The 18,910-nt window shown below is 47.7% G+C and overlaps 6 protein-coding genes across 6 annotated transcripts; 2 read left to right on the forward strand and 4 right to left on the reverse strand.

Moving 5' to 3' along the window:
• Positions 1-337: 337 nt before the first annotated feature.
• Positions 338-1,380, reverse strand: DFL_002241 (uncharacterized protein; the record flags this gene model as incomplete). The annotated part of the gene is made up of 4 exons (XM_067630999.1): positions 338-583; positions 647-843; positions 901-1,273; positions 1,345-1,380. The coding sequence occupies 4 exons, from the start codon at positions 1,378-1,380 to the stop codon at positions 338-340; spliced, it is 852 nt and encodes a 283-aa protein (XP_067493587.1).
• Positions 1,381-2,020: 640 nt separating this feature from the next.
• DFL_002242 (uncharacterized protein) lies at positions 2,021-5,029 on the forward strand (the record flags this gene model as incomplete). Its single annotated transcript, XM_067631000.1, has 2 exons — positions 2,021-4,519; positions 4,583-5,029. The coding sequence occupies 2 exons, from the start codon at positions 2,021-2,023 to the stop codon at positions 5,027-5,029; spliced, it is 2,946 nt and encodes a 981-aa protein (XP_067493588.1).
• A 193-nt stretch (positions 5,030-5,222) lies between these two features.
• Positions 5,223-6,962, reverse strand: DFL_002243 (uncharacterized protein; the record flags this gene model as incomplete). Its single annotated transcript, XM_067631001.1, has 1 exon — positions 5,223-6,962. The coding sequence occupies one exon, from the start codon at positions 6,960-6,962 to the stop codon at positions 5,223-5,225; it is 1,740 nt and encodes a 579-aa protein (XP_067493589.1).
• Positions 6,963-10,314: 3,352 nt separating this feature from the next.
• On the forward strand, positions 10,315-14,382 carry DFL_002244 (uncharacterized protein; the record flags this gene model as incomplete). The annotated part of the gene is made up of 6 exons (XM_067631002.1): positions 10,315-11,835; positions 11,895-12,060; positions 12,113-12,566; positions 12,619-12,764; positions 12,822-13,327; positions 13,393-14,382. The coding sequence occupies 6 exons, from the start codon at positions 10,315-10,317 to the stop codon at positions 14,380-14,382; spliced, it is 3,783 nt and encodes a 1,260-aa protein (XP_067493590.1).
• A 1,138-nt stretch (positions 14,383-15,520) lies between these two features.
• On the reverse strand, positions 15,521-16,953 carry DFL_002245 (uncharacterized protein; the record flags this gene model as incomplete). Its single annotated transcript, XM_067631003.1, has 6 exons — positions 15,521-15,560; positions 15,633-15,746; positions 15,813-16,483; positions 16,565-16,724; positions 16,818-16,833; positions 16,908-16,953. The coding sequence occupies 6 exons, from the start codon at positions 16,951-16,953 to the stop codon at positions 15,521-15,523; spliced, it is 1,047 nt and encodes a 348-aa protein (XP_067493591.1).
• A 362-nt stretch (positions 16,954-17,315) lies between these two features.
• On the reverse strand, positions 17,316-18,845 carry DFL_002246 (uncharacterized protein; the record flags this gene model as incomplete). Its single annotated transcript, XM_067631004.1, has 4 exons — positions 17,316-17,436; positions 17,513-17,886; positions 17,943-18,397; positions 18,458-18,845. The coding sequence occupies 4 exons, from the start codon at positions 18,843-18,845 to the stop codon at positions 17,316-17,318; spliced, it is 1,338 nt and encodes a 445-aa protein (XP_067493592.1).
• Between the last annotated feature and the right edge of the window lie 65 nt (positions 18,846-18,910).

Genomic DNA, 18,910 nt, shown 5'->3' on the forward strand with positions numbered 1-18,910 from the left:
ACCGTACGAAAGCCCATTACGAAGCCTTTCAGCAAGATCTTTTATTGCCGTCTTTATCGTCAATTTCCACGGATGATAGCATGACAGCAGTCAGTTTTATCATCACTTTGGTTTTATTTCAACTTCGTTTCTCAAAGACCCTTTGAAGATACCATTTTTTATTCAGTTCTCGTTAACACAATTGATTTGCGATTTAACATTATAACTTAGCTTAGATTGGCTGTATATATAGATTGTAGTCTAGCAAATGCATATATCCTTTTTTGGACTTCATACTCAACTACGTATCGATATCGGCTACCACCGAGTCAAATATGAAAACCAAATAATTACATTTTCACCCATCCCCTGGCGTCGGAATTGTCTTTGCTACTACCTTGCTAGCTATATCTTTAAATATCGGAGACAGCGCATTCTTCTGGTACTTGTCGAGGAGCGACTCCTTCTTGCCCTCTCCGTCCTTAGTTTCCCCTTCGATCATCATTACAAAAGTCGGATCGATCGGTACAGCTCCAAAGAAATCGATTTCAAACTGCTGTGCTAACACCTTTCCTCCACCGGATGAAAACACGTTCGTGCATTCCTGAGTGTCCCCTGTCAGTGGCAAAGAATGCGAATCGTCTGCCTAATTTGATAAGATACTTACTGCGCAGTGCGGGCATACGAATCCGCTCATGTTCTCGACCACACCGAGAATATCAATTCCGACTTTCTTACAAAAGTTTACTTCCTTCCTAACATCTGCTGTTGCCACCGCCTGTGGGGTTGTGACAATAACTGCGCCGTCTACGATCGCTAGAGACCGAAGCTGCTCTGCTAACGATATATGCTCGTCCGAAGTCCCTGTATCCAAATTAGTCTTCCATAACCTCCGTATCGATCAGTAAAGTGTCATCTTACCGGGCGGCGTATCCACCAGCAAATAATCCATCTCCCCCCATAGCACATCTGTCAAAAACTGCCTAACCATAGCCGTCTTCTTCGGTCCTCTCCAAACGACCGAATCCCCTCTATCTCTTAACAAGAAACCCAAGCTCATGCACCTAATGCTCCCACCACTTTTCTTTAGCGTCTCCCCGCCATCCACAGTTACCGGAATCCATCCTCCTGGCGCAGATAAAACAGTAGATGACTCGATACCGAACATCCGAGGGATGTTGGGTCCTGTGAGGTCGATATCTAGAACGCCGACAGTGTGACCGAGAGTGGCGAGAGAAAGGGCCAGTTGGGTGGTTACAGACGACTTGCCGACTCCGCCTTTGCCGGACAGGATCTGATTGTAATTACATAATTAACTTGGTATTGCGACGGTTAGATTGAGACGAGTGGATCGGTGGTACACACGAGGACGACATGCTTGACTTTGGATAGCGATGTCATGGTTCGTAGGTATAAGCTAAGCTTAAGCTTCGAAGTGCGAAATACGAAATACGTCTCGAAAACGATAACGACGTATACGTGTGAAGTATGTGATAATGCAATGCGTAACGGCTGATGTTTGTGGTTTGCGACTACATGATGCGTCTTCGATTTGAAAGTTCTAAAACGACGATATCGGGCAAACCCACCGCGCTGGACTGCTCTAGAAGCTTAGCAATCAGAGCTCGACCTTCGATGTCTTTTAAGACCCTGTCGCCAAGGACCTGCAACCAGTTTAGTTTCGACGCTGCATATTCGGCAGCTTACTCGGGGCCCCTCGTTACGCCAGAAAAAACCGGCCTAGAAAGCTCCTTTGCAACGTGGGGAAGCACGGCTGCGTAGAGGACTGAAGAAACCGGGGCAGACTGTCGTGTTGACTTCACGTCTAGTTGGCCTCTTGACCTTTCCCACACCCTCTCTTTCGACGATATAACGAACAGAACGACGTACGAACGGGATAAAACCCACATTCCATTCGACGGGATCAATCGAATCCTTCGCCAGGTGCACTTTGGAACCTTGATCCTCGAATAAATACCCAACCCAATTACCCTTCCAGCTTTCCTTGGTTGTGCTCAACAACCAACGTCCCCGGATCCGGATGCGAGTCTCCGCTCTTTCGCCGTCCAATTCTGCAGGAGGCCTTACGATCCTTCTGCTTCTTCTCGATTTCATCGCTCCCGCCGCCACGGTTAAGCACGAGAACTTCAAGACCTGTTCCCAATCCGGCTTTTGCCGTAGGAACAGGGCTTTCGCTGATCACGCTCTCGCCCCGGAGTCCAATTGGGTATCACCCTACGAAATCAAGGAGAATACCCTTTTACTCCAGAATGGAATTCTCACTGCTGAGATTCTGAAAACCGTCCCGGGCCGGACTGAGAAAGTGGTGTTGCCGCTTAATATCAATTTCCAAAAGAATGGCGCCGTAAGGGTAACCATCGACGAGCTTAAACGCACGAAGGGAGACATTGTTCTACGTGGGGAAAGTAAAGCTCGTAAGGAACGTTACAATGAGGCGGAGCGGTGGGCATTGGTCCCGGGCTGGGATGTTCGAGACGATAAAGTGGTTTACGACAATCAGAAAGGTCAAATAACTTTGACCTTCGGCCCTGAATTGAAGTATAAGGCTATCATTACGGTTTACCCATTCAACGTCAAGTTCGAAAGGGATGGAGAGACACACGTGGTGCTTAACGACCGTGGGTTGATGAATGTGGAACATTGGAGAGCGCAACCTCCGGAACCCGAAGAAGGGAAGGAGAAGAGCCCGGAGGACCTTGATGGTGGATGGGACGAGACCTTTGGTGGGAATACTGATACAAAACCGAGAGGTCCGGAGGCTGTGGCGATGGATATTTCGTTCCCAGGCTACGAATACGTTTTTGGAATTCCAAGTCATGCGACATCCCTTTCACTCAAGACGACTAGAGGCGGCGAAGGAGCTTACGAGGAACCATACCGGCTGTTCAACGCGGATGTGTTCGAGTATATAGTGGACAGTCCTATGACATTGTATGGATCTATTCCATTCATGCAGGCGCACAGAAAGGGATCGAGTGTGGGTGTTTTGTGGTTGAATGCCGCAGAAACATGGGTCGATGTGGTGAAAGAGAAGAAAACCAAGACAGATACGAAGACACATTGGGTTTCAGAGGCTGGCCAGCTAGACGTTTGGGTGTTCTTGGGGCCAAATCCTTCGACTCTTTACAAGACCTATGGCGAACTCACCGGTTTCACAAAAATGCCACCGACCTTTGCAATCGCATATCACCAGTGCAGGTGGAACTATGTGTCCGAAGACGATGTGAGGGACGTGGACAGGAAATTAGACAAGCACAACATTCCATATGATGTCATCTGGTTGGATATCGAGTACTCGGACAACAAACGCTACTTCCTCTTCGACAAATTGGCATTTAAGCACCCCGAATCAATGATGAAGAACATTGAGAAGACGGAGAGAAAGGTTGTCTTGATCAACGATCCTCATATCAAGAACACCAACGACTACCATGTTGTTGAAGAGCTCAAATCGAAAGATCTCGCTGTCAAGGACAAATCCAGTGAGATTTACGAAGGTTGGTGCTGGCCTGGCTCGTCTCACTGGATCGATACCTTCAACCCAGCTGCGATCGAGTGGTGGAAGTCACTTTTCCAGTTGGATAAGTTTAAAGGCACTGCAAAGAACACTTTCTTCTGGAATGACATGAACGAGCCTTCCGTCTTCAACGGCCCCGAAACCACCATGCCAAAGGACAACCTCCACTTCGGAAACTGGGAGCACCGAGACGTCCATAACGTTTACGGCATGACTTTCATGAATGCTACCCACCAAGCTCTCGAAGCTCGTGACATCGGCAAGGGCAAGACCCAACGAAGTTTCGTCCTCACCCGCGCATTCTTTGCAGGCGCTCAGCGCATCGGTGCTATGTGGACCGGTGACAACGAGGCCAAGTGGGAGCATCTACAAGCTGCGCTCCCAATGCTGCTGTCGCAGGGTATTGCTGGCTTTCCCTTCTCCGGTGCTGATGTCGGTGGGTTCTTCGGAAACCCATCGAACGAGCTGCTGACACGGTGGTATCAGTCCGGTATTTGGTATCCATTCTTCCGTGCCCATGCGCATATCGATTCTAAGCGACGAGAACCATATGTTGCCGGTGACCCATACACTGGTATCATTCGTGACGCGATTCGTCTACGATATACCCTGCTTCCAGCGTGGTACACCGCCTTCCACCGTGCCTCGAAGGATGGTATGCCGATCATAAGACCGAACTTTGTTGTTCACCCGGATGACGAAGAGGGTTTCGCGATTGATGACCAGACTTACATCGGTGACACCGGCTTGCTTGTCAAGCCAGTTGTTGCCGAGGGCGTTGATAAGGTTGATTTTTATCTTGCAGATGATGAGGTTTACTACGATTACTGGACCCACAAGATTTACCAAGGCAAGGGAAGGAAAGACTACAGCGCGCCACTGGATACAATCCCAATTTTGATGAGGGGAGGACACATTATTCCACGAAGGGATAGACACAGAAGGTCCAGCGGATTGATGAAGCATGACCCATTCACTTTGGTTCTCGTGCTAAACAAGAGGGTAAGGAAACCCCCAAACTTCAAATCCCAACACATGAAAACATTCTGACAATTTGTGATACAGGGTCACGCTATGGGCTTCTTCTACCATGACGACGGCGAAAGCTTCGACTACAAACAAGGAGCCTACATCAACCGTCAATTCATGTACAACGGCTCCTTGAAAACCTTGACGTCTAGGGATCTTCATAAGGATCGCGCTGCCGGAGCGGCATACAAAAAGGTTGCAAAAGCACTACAAGTTGAAAAGATTGTCATTGTGGGTGCGAGCAATTCTCTTGACATCACCGCACTAGCAAAGGGCAAATCGAAGGCGAAAGCTCTGCTCGTAGAGGAAGATGATGGGAAGATCAAGGAGTGGGAGGCCAGTTTGAGTTATACCGCTGCAGCGGATAAGGATCATGCGGATATTCTTGTTATCAAGAATACCAAGTTAAAGATTGGGAATGATTGGACCGTTTACCTCGAGCAGGTAGGTGGAGAGAAGGACACGCCTAAGGATGAACTGTAAAGTGCAGTTGGTATTGCGGGGCCAGGGACTACTATTTTAGTTAATGTCTATGCGAGGGTGAAAAGTTATTACCATACATGTTATCAAGCTAAAGGAGAGCTCGACAAAAGAGTCAGCTGATTAACCATCATACCCCTTCCTATCGGTTTTCACTTCGTGGAAGCTAGCATATTAAACTGGTCCGAAGTTCAATTTAATCGTGATCTTTCATGTTGCCATTCCAATGATCTAGACAACTCTCTCCCGTGTCCATCTCCTCTATCCCTTCGATAAAACCCTCCCAAGATGTCTTCGTTACCCAATCTGACCGTGGTAACAATTCTCGATCTTGAGCGGAATACCATCCCCAGAATCTGCCTTGCTCACACTTTGTTCCGACCCTATACCTATCGTATCCACCGGTATCGTCTCTCCAGCTCCCCCTAATATCGACAGAGAGATGGCAATTCTTCGTTGGCTCTTTATTGGTCAAGAAGTCCATTGTAAAGACTCTAAGATCCAGCTGTTCTCTCACTTTTTGTAAGAAGCTGATCATGTCCTCTCTTCTCACAATATGGCGTACCGTGAGGACACAGAATACCTCTTTCAGCGACCTTTTATTCGCCAGTAGGAACTCGGTAAGAGCCAACATCGTTACCCCGGCCTTGATAAGCTCCAAACTCCGTAAGTTCGGCAGAACCGCCATCTGCGGGAATACGAAGCTAGGTTTGCATTGTTCTGCACTAACACCCAGTATCCTCGTGATAACGAGGGCCCGGGCGTTCCGTATAACCGTCATGAAAAGTTCCGAAACCTCCTTTTCGTCTCTATATTCCACCGTCCAATCAAAAGCCACGCATATTTCGAGGCGAGAGAGGTTTCCGTAGGTATATTTAAACGCCTCAACGTCAACGGGGTCATGTCCTTCTCTTGGGACGCACGGCCGGAAGGTTAGTCCGTCATTTGCTTGGTACCACCGTCCGAATTTCCAGAGTGGGACCGAATCGATGCTTCTGTTCCAACCCAATCCGTCCATGCGGATCTCGGATATCTGACATCGAGCATGAGCGGCGCAGAACAGGACACCTGGGTAGGCGCGGGCGAGAGTAAGCCCGTAAGCATAGTTGGGGTTATTTTGGAACCAATCATGCCATGGCAGGCTATTCATCTCGGGATTTTTCTTGAGGAATGTTGCGAGAGCCGGGTTGAATGTTTTCCAGACCGTTGAGATGTAATCCTTGTTTTGTTCATGACGAGACCTGTCTTTGAAACTTATAATTTTGAGGTTCGGGAGGAGCTTAAAGGCTTCGATTAGAGATTTAAAAAAGTCGAATCCTTCCTCCTGTTTCTCTTTGGCTTTTCTGAATTTCGATAGTTGCGAATCCGCATTGAAGGCGAAGCTCTCGCTTAGCATCGAGTAGATCTCAGAGCGTGTGGTGAAAGAGAGGCTGCTAGATTCCGACTTGGTTTCCGAGTCCTGCTCTGCCTGGTCTGAAGTACTTGATGTGTTTCGAAGAACCCTCTCCGCAAGTCTCCTGAAAGTTCTTGTATACCTACTTCCAAATCCATGGGGATTCCTATCGCGGTAGTCGAGATAGAGCTTCAATAGCTTGAGCCGGGTCCGTTCAGAGTAGCCCTGTATCAAACCATCAAACTCATGGCTAGAGATCGGTACCACATATGGATCTGCGAGGTCAATGATTACATGCTTGATGCGGCTTCGTTTCTCTAATGGAAGAGATGCGAGACGTTTTAATCTTGTCATCTCATAGGGATGTTTGAAAATCGTTCGCTGGGACTGTATTTCTTCCAGACGCGCCGGTGGGATATTGGAAGATATGGGGGTCGAGACGAGCCGAAGACTTTGGACGTCATCGTTGGAGAGGTATTCGCAGATGTCGTAGATGAGATCGTAGGGGAGAGTTGAAAGGTTGATTTTGGTTTCGGGCGCCATTTTCGTCCAAGAAATTTAGCTGATGCCCGCTTTATTGAATGTATTTACTTTATATTCAGGAAGTGTAAGTTGAAGTTCATTTGGGTCGGGATTGATCACGATCCGGGTTCCTTCAAGGTCACCCTGAGTTTGCCTCGTGAGGCTAACCGAATCAGTTGACACCGATAAGTGCACTTGGATTGATGGATATACATAAAATAGACATGAACGCCGCCTCCAAAGGATTAAACACCTCCAAAAATAAATCACCCGCTTCAATCATACACCGCGCCGTCTAATATTTCTTCAATCGAACATTTTCTCTCAGAAGCAATTGAGGCAGTCGCAATCCCAATCCCAATCCGTCGCCAGATCGACGCAAAATCCGATGCACGCACATTGGCAAAATAGATATGTGAGAGCCCACTTCCAGCAGCCGTGGCAGCCACAACATCCGACGCTACTGCTTTCTTCGGCTTTTTCTTCAGAAGGAGGAAATGTAGGTTGTGTTTCGAGAACTGTGGGCTCGAGTTTCTTTTCGTAGGTCATGGGCGATTCGACTGTTGGAGAGCTGACTTCGTAGGTTGTGCTGGAGGCCATTTTGGGGAGTCTTTTGGCTTCGATATGGAGTTCGAAAATACGGTGAACTTCAAGAAGAGTAGGGAGCTCGCCTATTTGTTCGTTCGAAGTTGGTAAGGAGAAGGGGAACGTTGGGATTATATATATATATCGTTCCAGAACAAGTTTGGGGAGTTACGTGATGCCTGGGCACAAGGGTACAATCCAGGGAGTTGTACCATCCAAAGAAGGTTTGTGTTGCGCTGCAGGTTGAAGGTTACACGGCGATATCGACGGATTGAGACAATTGCTCAAGACGGAAATGCTGTGCAAGGTTCAATCGATGGTAACAAGCCTCGATGCGGATGTTGAGAAAAAAACGAACGGGCATGCAACATCAACCTGTGGCGATGAGGCTTTATATCTTTGTCTGGTCTGGCTGAAGGGGCCGGAAACCGACCCGCCAGTTCACTTGCATTTACATGCGTGCTGAATCATGTTTTTTCTCCTCCTTGTCACACCTCGACCACGATTGCGATTGGTGATATTTTGCGACGCAGGAAGAAGGAAAGAAAATCAGAAGATTGCATTCGGCTGTTGCTTGCAAGGGACCCCAGCGAGGGACTGGATCATCAAATCAAGTGAGGTCGAGAGGAGGCCCCAAGCAAGGATGCAGCTACGTGGAACTTGTATGTATGGTCGTCACAACTGCCTGCCCGCATCTTGAGCTCATTGTGTGCTTGCTTTCGGCTACTTTTCTTGGCTATTGCGTTGGATCCCGGGGATTGATCGACGACCGCAGAGTGACATCGACACCTTAGTGTGGGATCAGCTACGATAGCTATCACGAAAGAAGTGGCGTTATACAATCTGCACAATAGAGAGATTCAAAGTGGGGGCAGGGAATAGGTTTCCAGCATCCGGTTTCCGTCCGTGGGGAGCAATTTCAAAGAAGGGATATATAGGCATCCAATTCATAGCACAAAGTTTCTAAATTGCGGCCCTTGCAGATAGGATTTCCAATGCAAATTGATCAACGACGCAAGGGTCGGTGTTTTGAAGTCCTTCCTGTCTGCCTCGTGTATAACGTCCGCGCAGCCTTGATATTTAAAAACAGGCTGACGTACATATTTGGAAATATCCGGAGACATATCAGTTTTGTGATAAAAAAAAAACCTTCTCTGGGAGGAGATATGATGAAGCTCGAAGATTTCGCTTTCGAAGATTTTCCGCGCACACAGACCTCAACCCCGGCCTGCTTGTTTTGAATTCGGTTGGGAAGGACCCCTGCCCCCGGGCCGCAAGTCATTGGCCAGACACCCAAGATCACGATAAGCGATTGGCTAAATCTGTATGGATAGCTTCCATCGATTCATTAAACCCTTATCCGAAGTGGAGCTGGTTCAAAGCCAAAGGTTTTCCCGTCTTTTTTGACAAATCATAGTGATAACTCAGGCATGCAAACTAATGCTAGATGAAGCTCTTTGGCAAGCCCAAATTCCAACATCAATCCATAGCTAGGAAGTGGTCAGGCCATCGTAGCTGAATGTCTCTGGTGGTTCCACACGTTCTAGACCCTGATCGGTTAGGCTTAGGACATCATAATCTCGCAAAGTATATCACGACATTCCAGAAAAAAGTAAAAAGTAGAAACAACCTTCACACCCACATGCTCTACTATCTAGAGGTCGTAGAGGTTCTACCAGCGACTTGAGGCTTAGTTATTTTTTGTCCAATTGCAATCTTTTACTAGGTTAAGAAGCAATTGAAAATTTATTCTACATATATCCGCAATCAATATAAAGACGAACACTGAAAGTTTAAGCTCAAAGTTCGTGCAATGTTTTTCTCGCTATAATGGCCTCGAAAAAAACAAATCTGATGCTTGGGAACGAGAGTAGACATGCAATGCTGACGAAAACTCATAACTTCCGGGGAAGGGTGTCGCGTAGCTAGTGGAGAATCGCATTTGTCGACCAACAGTTAGACGGATAATATGATATATAAGGGCTACCGTCGATGATATCCGAGTATATCACGACTTCGATCCAATTTTATCCAAGATAAATAAAAATGATGACCCAAATAATTCTTTCCCTCATGGCTCCATCTGCCGCCGGCCTACTGAGCATACAAGTTCACGCCGCCCCAGTACCACAATACGACGGACTAACACAAGAACAAATCGACTCTGCATATATCAGTGAGGGAGGCTAAGTTGCTGTCGATGGCAAGGTACCTACGAAGCTGAATGAAGGTATCCTTGGGGGCAAATTCGCCACGGTCGTAGAAGATGGTGACTTTGCATACGGCGATAGGTATCGGAAGGAGGGTAAATCTGTGCTTTTGACGGGATAGCCACAGGAGAACAATGCTTTAGGAGAGAAGATTCCAGTTTACGAGGCGCCGTCTTCTGACCCTTCGAATATTGAGGATCGAATTGATATCTTCGAATCCGTGGCCTGGTGACGAGGAATCATATAGCCTAGCTGGCAATGTTGACTGAATTTATATAACAAATAGTAGAAATAGTAATAGTGCCATTTCAGGGACAATTTAGCTGACATGGAAAGATTAACCTTCTTGTGAGACCAAATTGTTATTTATGTCATGAAGTGGAAGTGAAAGAGAGCAGCAGGGCCAGTGTTGGAGTTTGTCGTGTTGTCCGGACTGCTTGCCTATTCAAGGCCCTTAGTCTCGTCTAAAGTTACACACACTCTCTCGCTTAAACACCAACCTCGCCTCCACTTTCCATCTCATATCATCTCGCTTAAACTTCCTCATCCAGAAAACCTGCAAGGCACAAGGTCTCAGCATGGAGGCGGCTTCTAACCGAAGCAATTCACCGGGACTGGATCCAAGTCTTCAGGCATTCGATATCCATCCTCAACCTCCTCCCCCTCAACCTCTACCCCCTACTCTCGTACCTACACATAACGTCCTCCGATCCGCTCTCCATCGCGATCCTAATGGACTAGGTGAGGAACATTCTGCCATCCATCCGTCCTTCAATAACTTTCCTCAGCCGCTTCCACCTCCAGGATTTGGTCCGTTCGCTCAAGATCCAAACCTTCTGGATCTTGGAAACCTCAGTATCAACCAAGAGGCCGGGAATAACCAGCCTGAGAACGACGATAATCGTGACTGGGAAGGCTCGGAGGCCACCGACGTCTCAGAAGCCAATAGTTCTCTCACACTAGGACAATCGGACGCTGCTTCCCTGGCGAATAGCGACGATACTGTCGTCAACCAACTCCAGTATTTTCCGATCCTCCTACCGGTTAACCACCCGCATTTCGATCCCTTTATCCACGATACGGCCTTATGGCCAAGACCGGACGTCCTTGAACAGTGGGACGACGAACGAATTCAGGTCGAGATCGAAGAAACCCTTGGTGGTAACCATCCTTATCCTTATCATCCAGGTCCCTTTCCAAACGGGTTTCAAGGTGGGCCTGCTGGCCGGTTTGCCCAAAATCAACCTAAGTTCCAAGGTGTACCTCCTTACTTCACCCTTGAACAACTCGAAGCCGGTGTTGTCCCGGAACCTAGAAGGGTACCCGGGCCTAGGAAACCCGAACAGCAACACCCCCTAGCTCGGGCTGCTTTCGTCCCAAGCTATCAGGCACAGCCAACAAATACTCACAACCAGGGCAGTACTCGTGTTGGTCATTGGCAACCTCAGCCATTCCAACAAGGTAACATTGGACATCATCAACCACCGATCAGACGATCAGGCACCCACCCCGTTATTGTCGACCCCTCATCGGCAAGAGGTGGCGGGCAAGCTCAGGGACCTAGGCCCAGTGTCGCAGAACTTTTTCAGCAAGATTCCCTCCTTGGTTTAGGACAGGGAGAACCCCTTGCTCCAGCTCTTTGGACCTCAGGACGACTACTACCACAGCTTGGTTCTCCAATCCGTTGCGAGAACGAGGTAAGAGGAGAAGAACTTGCAGGTCTGAACGTTAATAGACCTGCTGGTACCATCGGGGGCGCTACGTCGGAGTTTGAAAGGAACACGGTCGGGACCGATCAGGCAACAGCCAATCTCACGAGACACATCGACGACGATTTGCATAGGGCTGTTGGTGAATGGGAAGCAATGCGTAACAAGGCGGCTGTATACGAGCAGGAGATCAACAGGCTCCTCGAACTTCGAGATGCAGGTGATGGTGCCCTCGAGCGCGAGCTCGATGAAAGAACAGCCGGACTGCGTAATGTAGTCGAAGAAATGCTGTTCTCGGATATCGAGTACTGCAACAACCATGAAGTCGCTGGAAAGTGCTGGTTAATCCATCACAAAATCATACTTAGATACTCCAAAGCCATCGCGACTGTAAGCAAGCCTCATACTCCGGATATTTTGAAGAATATCAGTGCTGACAAACAGGTTAGTTGAAGAGGGATGGCAAAAGACCGGTTGAGCTTCGGAAAGTATATACGTACTTTACAAAGTTCATCAAACTTTCCAGCAAATTTTATCGTGCTTTGATTCAGAGGTTGATTTCACATTTCAGCGTCCATAACTTGAAATTTGTCGCTGCAGAATTCAAATTCGAAAGTGAGTTGCCCCTGTGCCATTGGTCTATATTGGAATACTAATTTTGAACCAGTCGATACGTCCGACCGTGAGAGGGACTACCCATCCCAAATCCAGAATTCTGCGATTTTAACCTGCTACGAAAGCCTATTGCATCTTGGCGACCTCTCGCGATACCGCGAGAACTATGGGGAGCCAAACCCTCGAAATCCAGATGCAAAGAATTGGGGCCCTGCTAAGGGCTACTATACTCTTGCTAGAAAAGTCATCCCTGCTCATCCGAAGGCCTTCAACCAGTTGGCTGTTCTCGCTCAATACGAGCAGAGCCACTTTACTGCCATCTATTATTTGTATCGCTCGCTTCTTGCGGAGGAGCCAGATGAGGCGACTCACGAAACCACCCTCAGCAATTTGAAGATTTGTTTTGTCAAAATCTTGAAGGATAACGCTTCCTCGGATGGCGTCGCCTCTGATGAGATCACAGCGATGTTTAGCCGCTACCATGCGCATTGTTTCTTAAGCAATGAGTGAGTCCTTTCCTGTCCACTCACGAACGAAATTATTCTAACATTGTCATAGCGCCTCTGAATATGAGAGTCTCAAAAGCGACTTGCTCAATCAGATCACACTGGGAGTTAAAGAACGTGCTGTCCCAACGGTCATATTGAATCGCATGATTCTCATCAATATTGCTGCTGAACATTTGGCTTTGAGCAGAGATCGGGGTATGTATCTTTTCCAAATATTCGCAAGAGGCAGCTCTGATAAATTCACATTTCTAGCGACATTGAGTTCTCCGAAGGTGGTTACATTTCTTCGCTTCAACGTCGAGACCTTCACGTCCATTTTAATGGTTCTTCAACAAGAGCTAGATGGTACATCGCAAGACTCACGAGAGGATGTTGCGGACCTGGTGTCCGCGGTAACCCGCCGTATGCTTCCGAGCCTTCGACTATATTCGGCATGGCTGTTGATTAGCCATCACATCCTTGTCAATGAGACGAATGATATGTCCCTTAATGTTCAGGTCAAGCAGCTATGGCAGACTTATGCAACAACGCTCTCGTTGTTGCAGTCGACTTTCCCTATGAGGTCGCTGTCCCAATCTCCTTACCTCCTTGAGGAGGATGACGATATCGCTGGATTCAAGCCTCTCATGGATACATCCGAGTCTCGCCGACTAGGCAAAGAGGTCGCGGGAGTTCAAGGGAGAGACCATCCCAACCAGGAATCTCTTACTAGGATTCTCTATCTGCTGGAGGACGGAATAGAGTTATGTACCGCAGGGGTAAGTATCTATGATTTCCAAAATATATGATTCTGAGTTCAAGCCAACATTTGTGATTCCCCCAGAATGTTCCCATCGACGTCAAAAACAATACTTTTGCGTTCCAAGACGGAATCATCTCGACGGATTCTAATACGGGCAATACCGAATACCCCACAATAACTTTGCGAGACATCCCGGTCACCGGCGGAATTAGAGCCACGTCTACTGCGAGCCGTCTCGGGCAGGCAAACCACATGGGATCAGTTATCTCGGAACCTGCCTCTACGACATTGACTAACAAGATGAATGCCATGGTTGATGACCTCGTTGGATCGTCCCACTCCCGTGAAGACTCCGACGATGAAGAGGAAGTCATCGTCTTCAAGGGGCGCCGTTCCTTCTTTACACCAACCCAATCAAATCCCAAGGCTTCATTGTCTACCCCAGCCATTAACAATGCGACAATCACAGCCAAATCGCCAATGTTTGCCCAAGCTTTCTCCCAAACTATTGGTGGCGGATACTCTACTGGACTTGGTGGAACGATTGGGCCTTCGTCGGGCAAAGGGAAAGCCCCCATTCCGTCTAACTACATGGCACCGTATACAGAAACCGTCGTCGATGGTGCTAGCCATTCGTCCAATCCGCCTGCCTCTCCGGCCTCACTCCTCACTGCGAGTGATCTCGTTTCTTACGTCCAGAGCTACGCCTCTAGGATGACGATTTCTCCGCCTGCTCAACCTTCTCCGGCGGACTTAGCAACCGGACAGGCTGGACCTTCCAGTATGTCTTTGCCTCCATCGGGTCCCTCTGATGCCGTTACTCCAAAGTTATCTTCCGCATCTTTGGAGCGACCGAGTCAGGTCCCCCCGTTGGCCTCAAATAATATTCCGTCGTCTATACCCTTCAACTCAACCGCCCAAAGCTTTGTCCAACATGTGGCACGCCCCTCTATGTATCCACCACCTGATGTTAGTGCCTATTTCCGGAACTCACGGCAGCAGCATCCTATGGCCAGGGAAAACGCTCGCCTCCCACCTCGACAGGATCAATACAACCATTATCATTATTAAATAACCCTCATGGTCTCATGATTGCTTTTATTCTATTGTTTTCCTAGATGTTTTAATCATGGCCTTTTTTTTTGTTTTCTTCATACTGTTTCTATACCCTGCCGCATAGCAATCGGTGTTTTTTCTTTCTTATACTGCTTTTACTATCGAAAACATGCTATTTTTGTCGTTCTTAATCATCCTATATATGAACGGCCTTCATATATAGCCTCTCAGACCCTCCATCCTTCGTCCTCTTCGTCGTCCTCTCGTACTCCTCATACTCTTCATCCTGAACTCCTTTCGTTAGTAATCACCCCTCGTGAACCACCTCAGATGAAAGTTATTGTTCCTCTCTCACATCGCATCAAGCCTCTTTACTCTTCCAAAACAATTACGTCAAGAGCTTTTCTTTTATTGTCATTATTATCCCTGTCTGTCTAATCACTTCCCCACTGAACCTCCCTCTCCGCTTACTACTTCACGTTACATCCGGTCTCTTTTACTCCTCCCTAAAATTATTTCTCTCGGGTCCAGAGGCTTTCTTTTATTAATATCACTTCTGTCTGTCACCTCACTAAACTCCCCTGCCTCTCCCCTGCTACTTATTCCTTTTCTTGGTTTCCACCAGAAAGAGGCTATGCTTCTATGCATAGTGGATGTAACATAATCATGGGAATCACTATTTAAAAAAATCTCCGTAGTCCCACCGTCGTAAAGTTTCGTGATCGGAAATATCAAGGTACGGGTACCTTGGATCGTATTTGCCATTTCCTGCATCGCAAGGTCGTAGCTAGCTAAGCTAATTAAGAAAAAGAAAAGAAAAGAAAAAAAAAACGCCGGCGTGATGATAGTATTAAACTATTTTTTTTCCCTTTCCACCCCAGTTTAATCCAGAAAAGCCAGTTGAATGCCCTTAATAATTAGAAAAAAAAACGTGTGTCTATCATAACGCCGGTTTTGGTTGGTATTCGTGCCATTTCTTTTTTTTTTTTGATATTTTTTGATATATATATTTATTCCTTCACATCATATCCTCTTTTCCGTTCCCGTTCCTTCTTGGTTCATTTCATGGTCGACATTATGCTAATTTGTTGAAGAAAATATCAAAATGTCGGGTTGTGAAATTTTAGACTGTCAAGATGGCGGAAGGGGATGTTTAGTAGCTGCGGGTGTAGGTCTGCTTCGGTTGTGGGTAGCTGCGGTGGATGTTAGTAGGTATATCATAGGAAGAGGGGTTTAGGTATATGGTGGAGACGGTCGGGTCGTACCTAGGTCCGAGCTGCCTGACGTTCCAGCTGGCCAGCCATTGGGCCATATCGATCGATTCCCTCAAGTCCTTTCCGGAGACGAGACCGGCCAAGAAGCCACCGGCGAAAGCGTCACTACGTGGAAGCAATACATCAGTACTCCTTGAAGGCGTCCAAAACTTGGCATATGGGGGTACTTACCCGGCACCGTTGGTATCAACGATATCCTTCTCCTCAACGGCATGAACCTCATACTCCTGAACCGCATCTTCACCCTGAACGGCCACGATAGTAGGATGGGTACCCTGAGTGATAATGACCACTCTCTTCCTCTTAGTATTCTCCTTCGGAAGGTTCGCAAGATGCTTAGCAATCTCCTTGACATCGGAAGTCCCCACCCCATTAGCCTGAGCGTAAGCCTCGGCTTCCGTCTCGTTGCCGATCAAATAATCCCAATACTTCGATGTGGAAGCCAATTGATCCTTAAAAAACTGCGCAATAAACGGTGCGGAGATGTTCATAATAAACGGCTTATCCTTGCTCGCTGCTTCTTCGGCTAATGCCAAGATGGCGGGTACGGAGACGGTGAGATGGTATCCGCCGACATAGTAATATTCTGCCTCTTCGACTAATTTCCAGATCCTTTCGGATTTTAAGTGTTCGAGTTTGTAGTGGTTTGCTGCGCCGAGGTCGGTACACATCGAACGGTTGTGGCCGGTGATGATGACGCCGCAACGGCCGGTGGGGACTTCTTCGTCGATACGGTATTCGACGCGGAGACCTTCGGCGTCGCAGACTTCCTTTAGGCGTTTGCCGTATTCGTCATTACCGATGCAGCCGATGTAGAGGACCGAGTCGGCGGGGAGGATGTACTTTTATTTACAAAAAAAAAAGGCATCAGTGTCTATTATAATAGTCTTTATTTCGTAAAAAAAGTGTAGGAGAAAACTAACTTGAGCGCCACGGGCGGTGTTCTGGGCAGCTCCCCCGGCGACGAATTTTGCGGAGTAGTTGTTGACGAGGTCATCGTAGAGTCCGAGGTGGTTGGTATTTGGGTCGGCGAGGATGGCGTCGTTGGCCTTGAGGTTGTACTTGTCCAAGAGCTCTTGGGTACTATGTTTTTATGTTACATGTCAATTGAATGGACTTTTCTTTGATATCGGGATTTTTTTGATTTTTTTTTGATAGTGGGATGGTGGGGTTTACCCAGTGGCTTGGATATCTATTTCGACATTTCTTGTCAGCCGAAGTTTTTTTTTTATTAAACGATTGGGATATTTTTTGTGTGTTACGAACCGAGGAGAGGATTCTCCAAGCAGAGAAGAGAGAAGTTCTTGACCATTTTGACTGGTTTATGAGATATCGATATGGAATGGAGGGATTGGTGGTGACGTCGAGGAAATGCTGAGGTTGAAGTTTTGCGATTTCGGTGGGAAGAAAGAAGCTGACAAGAGAGGGGCCGCTGCTGCTGCCAAACAAACCCAAAGTGGAGAGCTCCAGCCGGCGGAGGTTGCAATTGTCGTACTAACTTCAAACAGGAGGACCTGAACGGCGGTGACAAGGGAAGAACAGGAAAGCAAATGGATATCATATTCGTTATAATCTAAATAGTTCACACATGCTTTGCGCCCGCAGGAAAAAAAAAAAAAAATTGAAAACGGAAGAAGGAAGAAAAAAAAAAAAGCCCGACGTCGGATTCCATGTTCATCGCATTTCGATTGCCGGAAATACCCGTTTTCCATAGAATCCATATCCTACGATCGATTGAATGTCCACATTATCAATCTTGGAACCCCACAGCTTTAAAACAACATACTTGCAGTATCTGTAGAGCGGGCGAGTTAGTGCCTGTATATCATATTTGGGAAAAAAAGGGTGTATCGTTTGGTGGGGTTCCTTACCTTGGAGGATTGAAAACAATAAACGTCTTATTATCCCGTAATTGGAAGCGCATATAGGCTTCTCCGCGGTTGGCACCATCGCTTTCCACAACCCCCCCTTCCGCTTCCGCTTCTTCCTCTCTTCTGCGTCTTCTCCTCCGCCTTTCCTCGGTATTATTCCTTAGAAGCCATCTTCTCAGTTCGTAGTCCGAGGATTCGCCGTCTGATGGCTCTCCATCTTCTTCTTCCTCTTCTCCCGTAGCCTCATAAGGGCAATCGTGCTGATTTCCGGATTCAGCGTCGTTATCATCCTCTGGATCAGCTGCCCCAGGAAGCCTCCGACTCCCAGCCGGCGGCCACGGCATTGACCCTGCAGTAGTCGCCGGCGTGATGGTCTCGTCATCTCCATCGCTTTCCTCTTCCATAGCTTCTTCCCCATCACTCCCCCCACATTAACGCCCTCATCAGCTTCCTGCTCTTCACCATCACCGCCTTCTTCATCTTCCTCCTCGTCGTCCTTATCATCATCCTCTCCTTCCCCTCCATACCTAGCCACATCAAACTCCGTCAACCTCTCTCCATCAGCATAATCATCTGCCTCTTCTTCACCCTGCTCTTCCCGCATATTCCGCAGACTTAAATACGTCAACTCCGCCGAATCATCGTCCTCGTTCCCCTCCGACGTTCTCCTTTTTGATCTCTTTCTCAAGGGCACCATCCGTCCGTAAGATGCAATCTTCTTCACCACGGGATTAAAGTCTTCATCTGTAACTGCAATCACTCCTTCGGATACGGGACTTGTAAATCCATGCGGTGGGGCTTTGATTTCTAGGTATTCAAGTGTAAATGGCTGCTTTGTCTCGTGCTGCAGGACGACGTTGCAACTATAGCGTTCGGTGCAGTAGACTATTGGATATGACATATTAGCAACCCACCCAGCCTCGTCATCTATAAGGAAAGACATACCGCTATCGTCATCAGCCAACATATTCCCAACCCTGTATCTCTCTCCCTCATAAGTCCCACCATCACAATACGCCAAAGATAATTCCATAAGTTTATTCCCAGCCTGCGGACGCGAGTAATCTTTAATCTTCCGCTTCTTAGGCGGTTGAAACGAAAACGGACAGTCCGGATCGAACGAGGATGCATGTAGATTCCTTCGACGGGATGTTGATGTCGATGTCGACATTGTTGGGGTATACGCGCGGGCCGTGGAGGGAAGAAACCCGCCTAGGGATGCAGTAAGACTGTCGGTTGACGGCACGAGATTGTTATTGTCGACTAACGAGCGCCGGGGACGATGACGGAACGGGCGTCGGCGTGGGGTGTAGGCGGGTGGAGTGTAGTCCATGATGGTCAACAGACGACTCTGGCGATGATGACTTTCCAAATATTCGTGTGAGGATTCCTTCCTTC

Source organism: Arthrobotrys flagrans (assembly GCF_004000055.1).
Source record: "Arthrobotrys flagrans strain CBS H-5679 chromosome Unknown unitig_3, whole genome shotgun sequence".
Classification (NCBI taxonomy): domain Eukaryota; kingdom Fungi; phylum Ascomycota; class Orbiliomycetes; order Orbiliales; family Orbiliaceae; genus Arthrobotrys; species Arthrobotrys flagrans.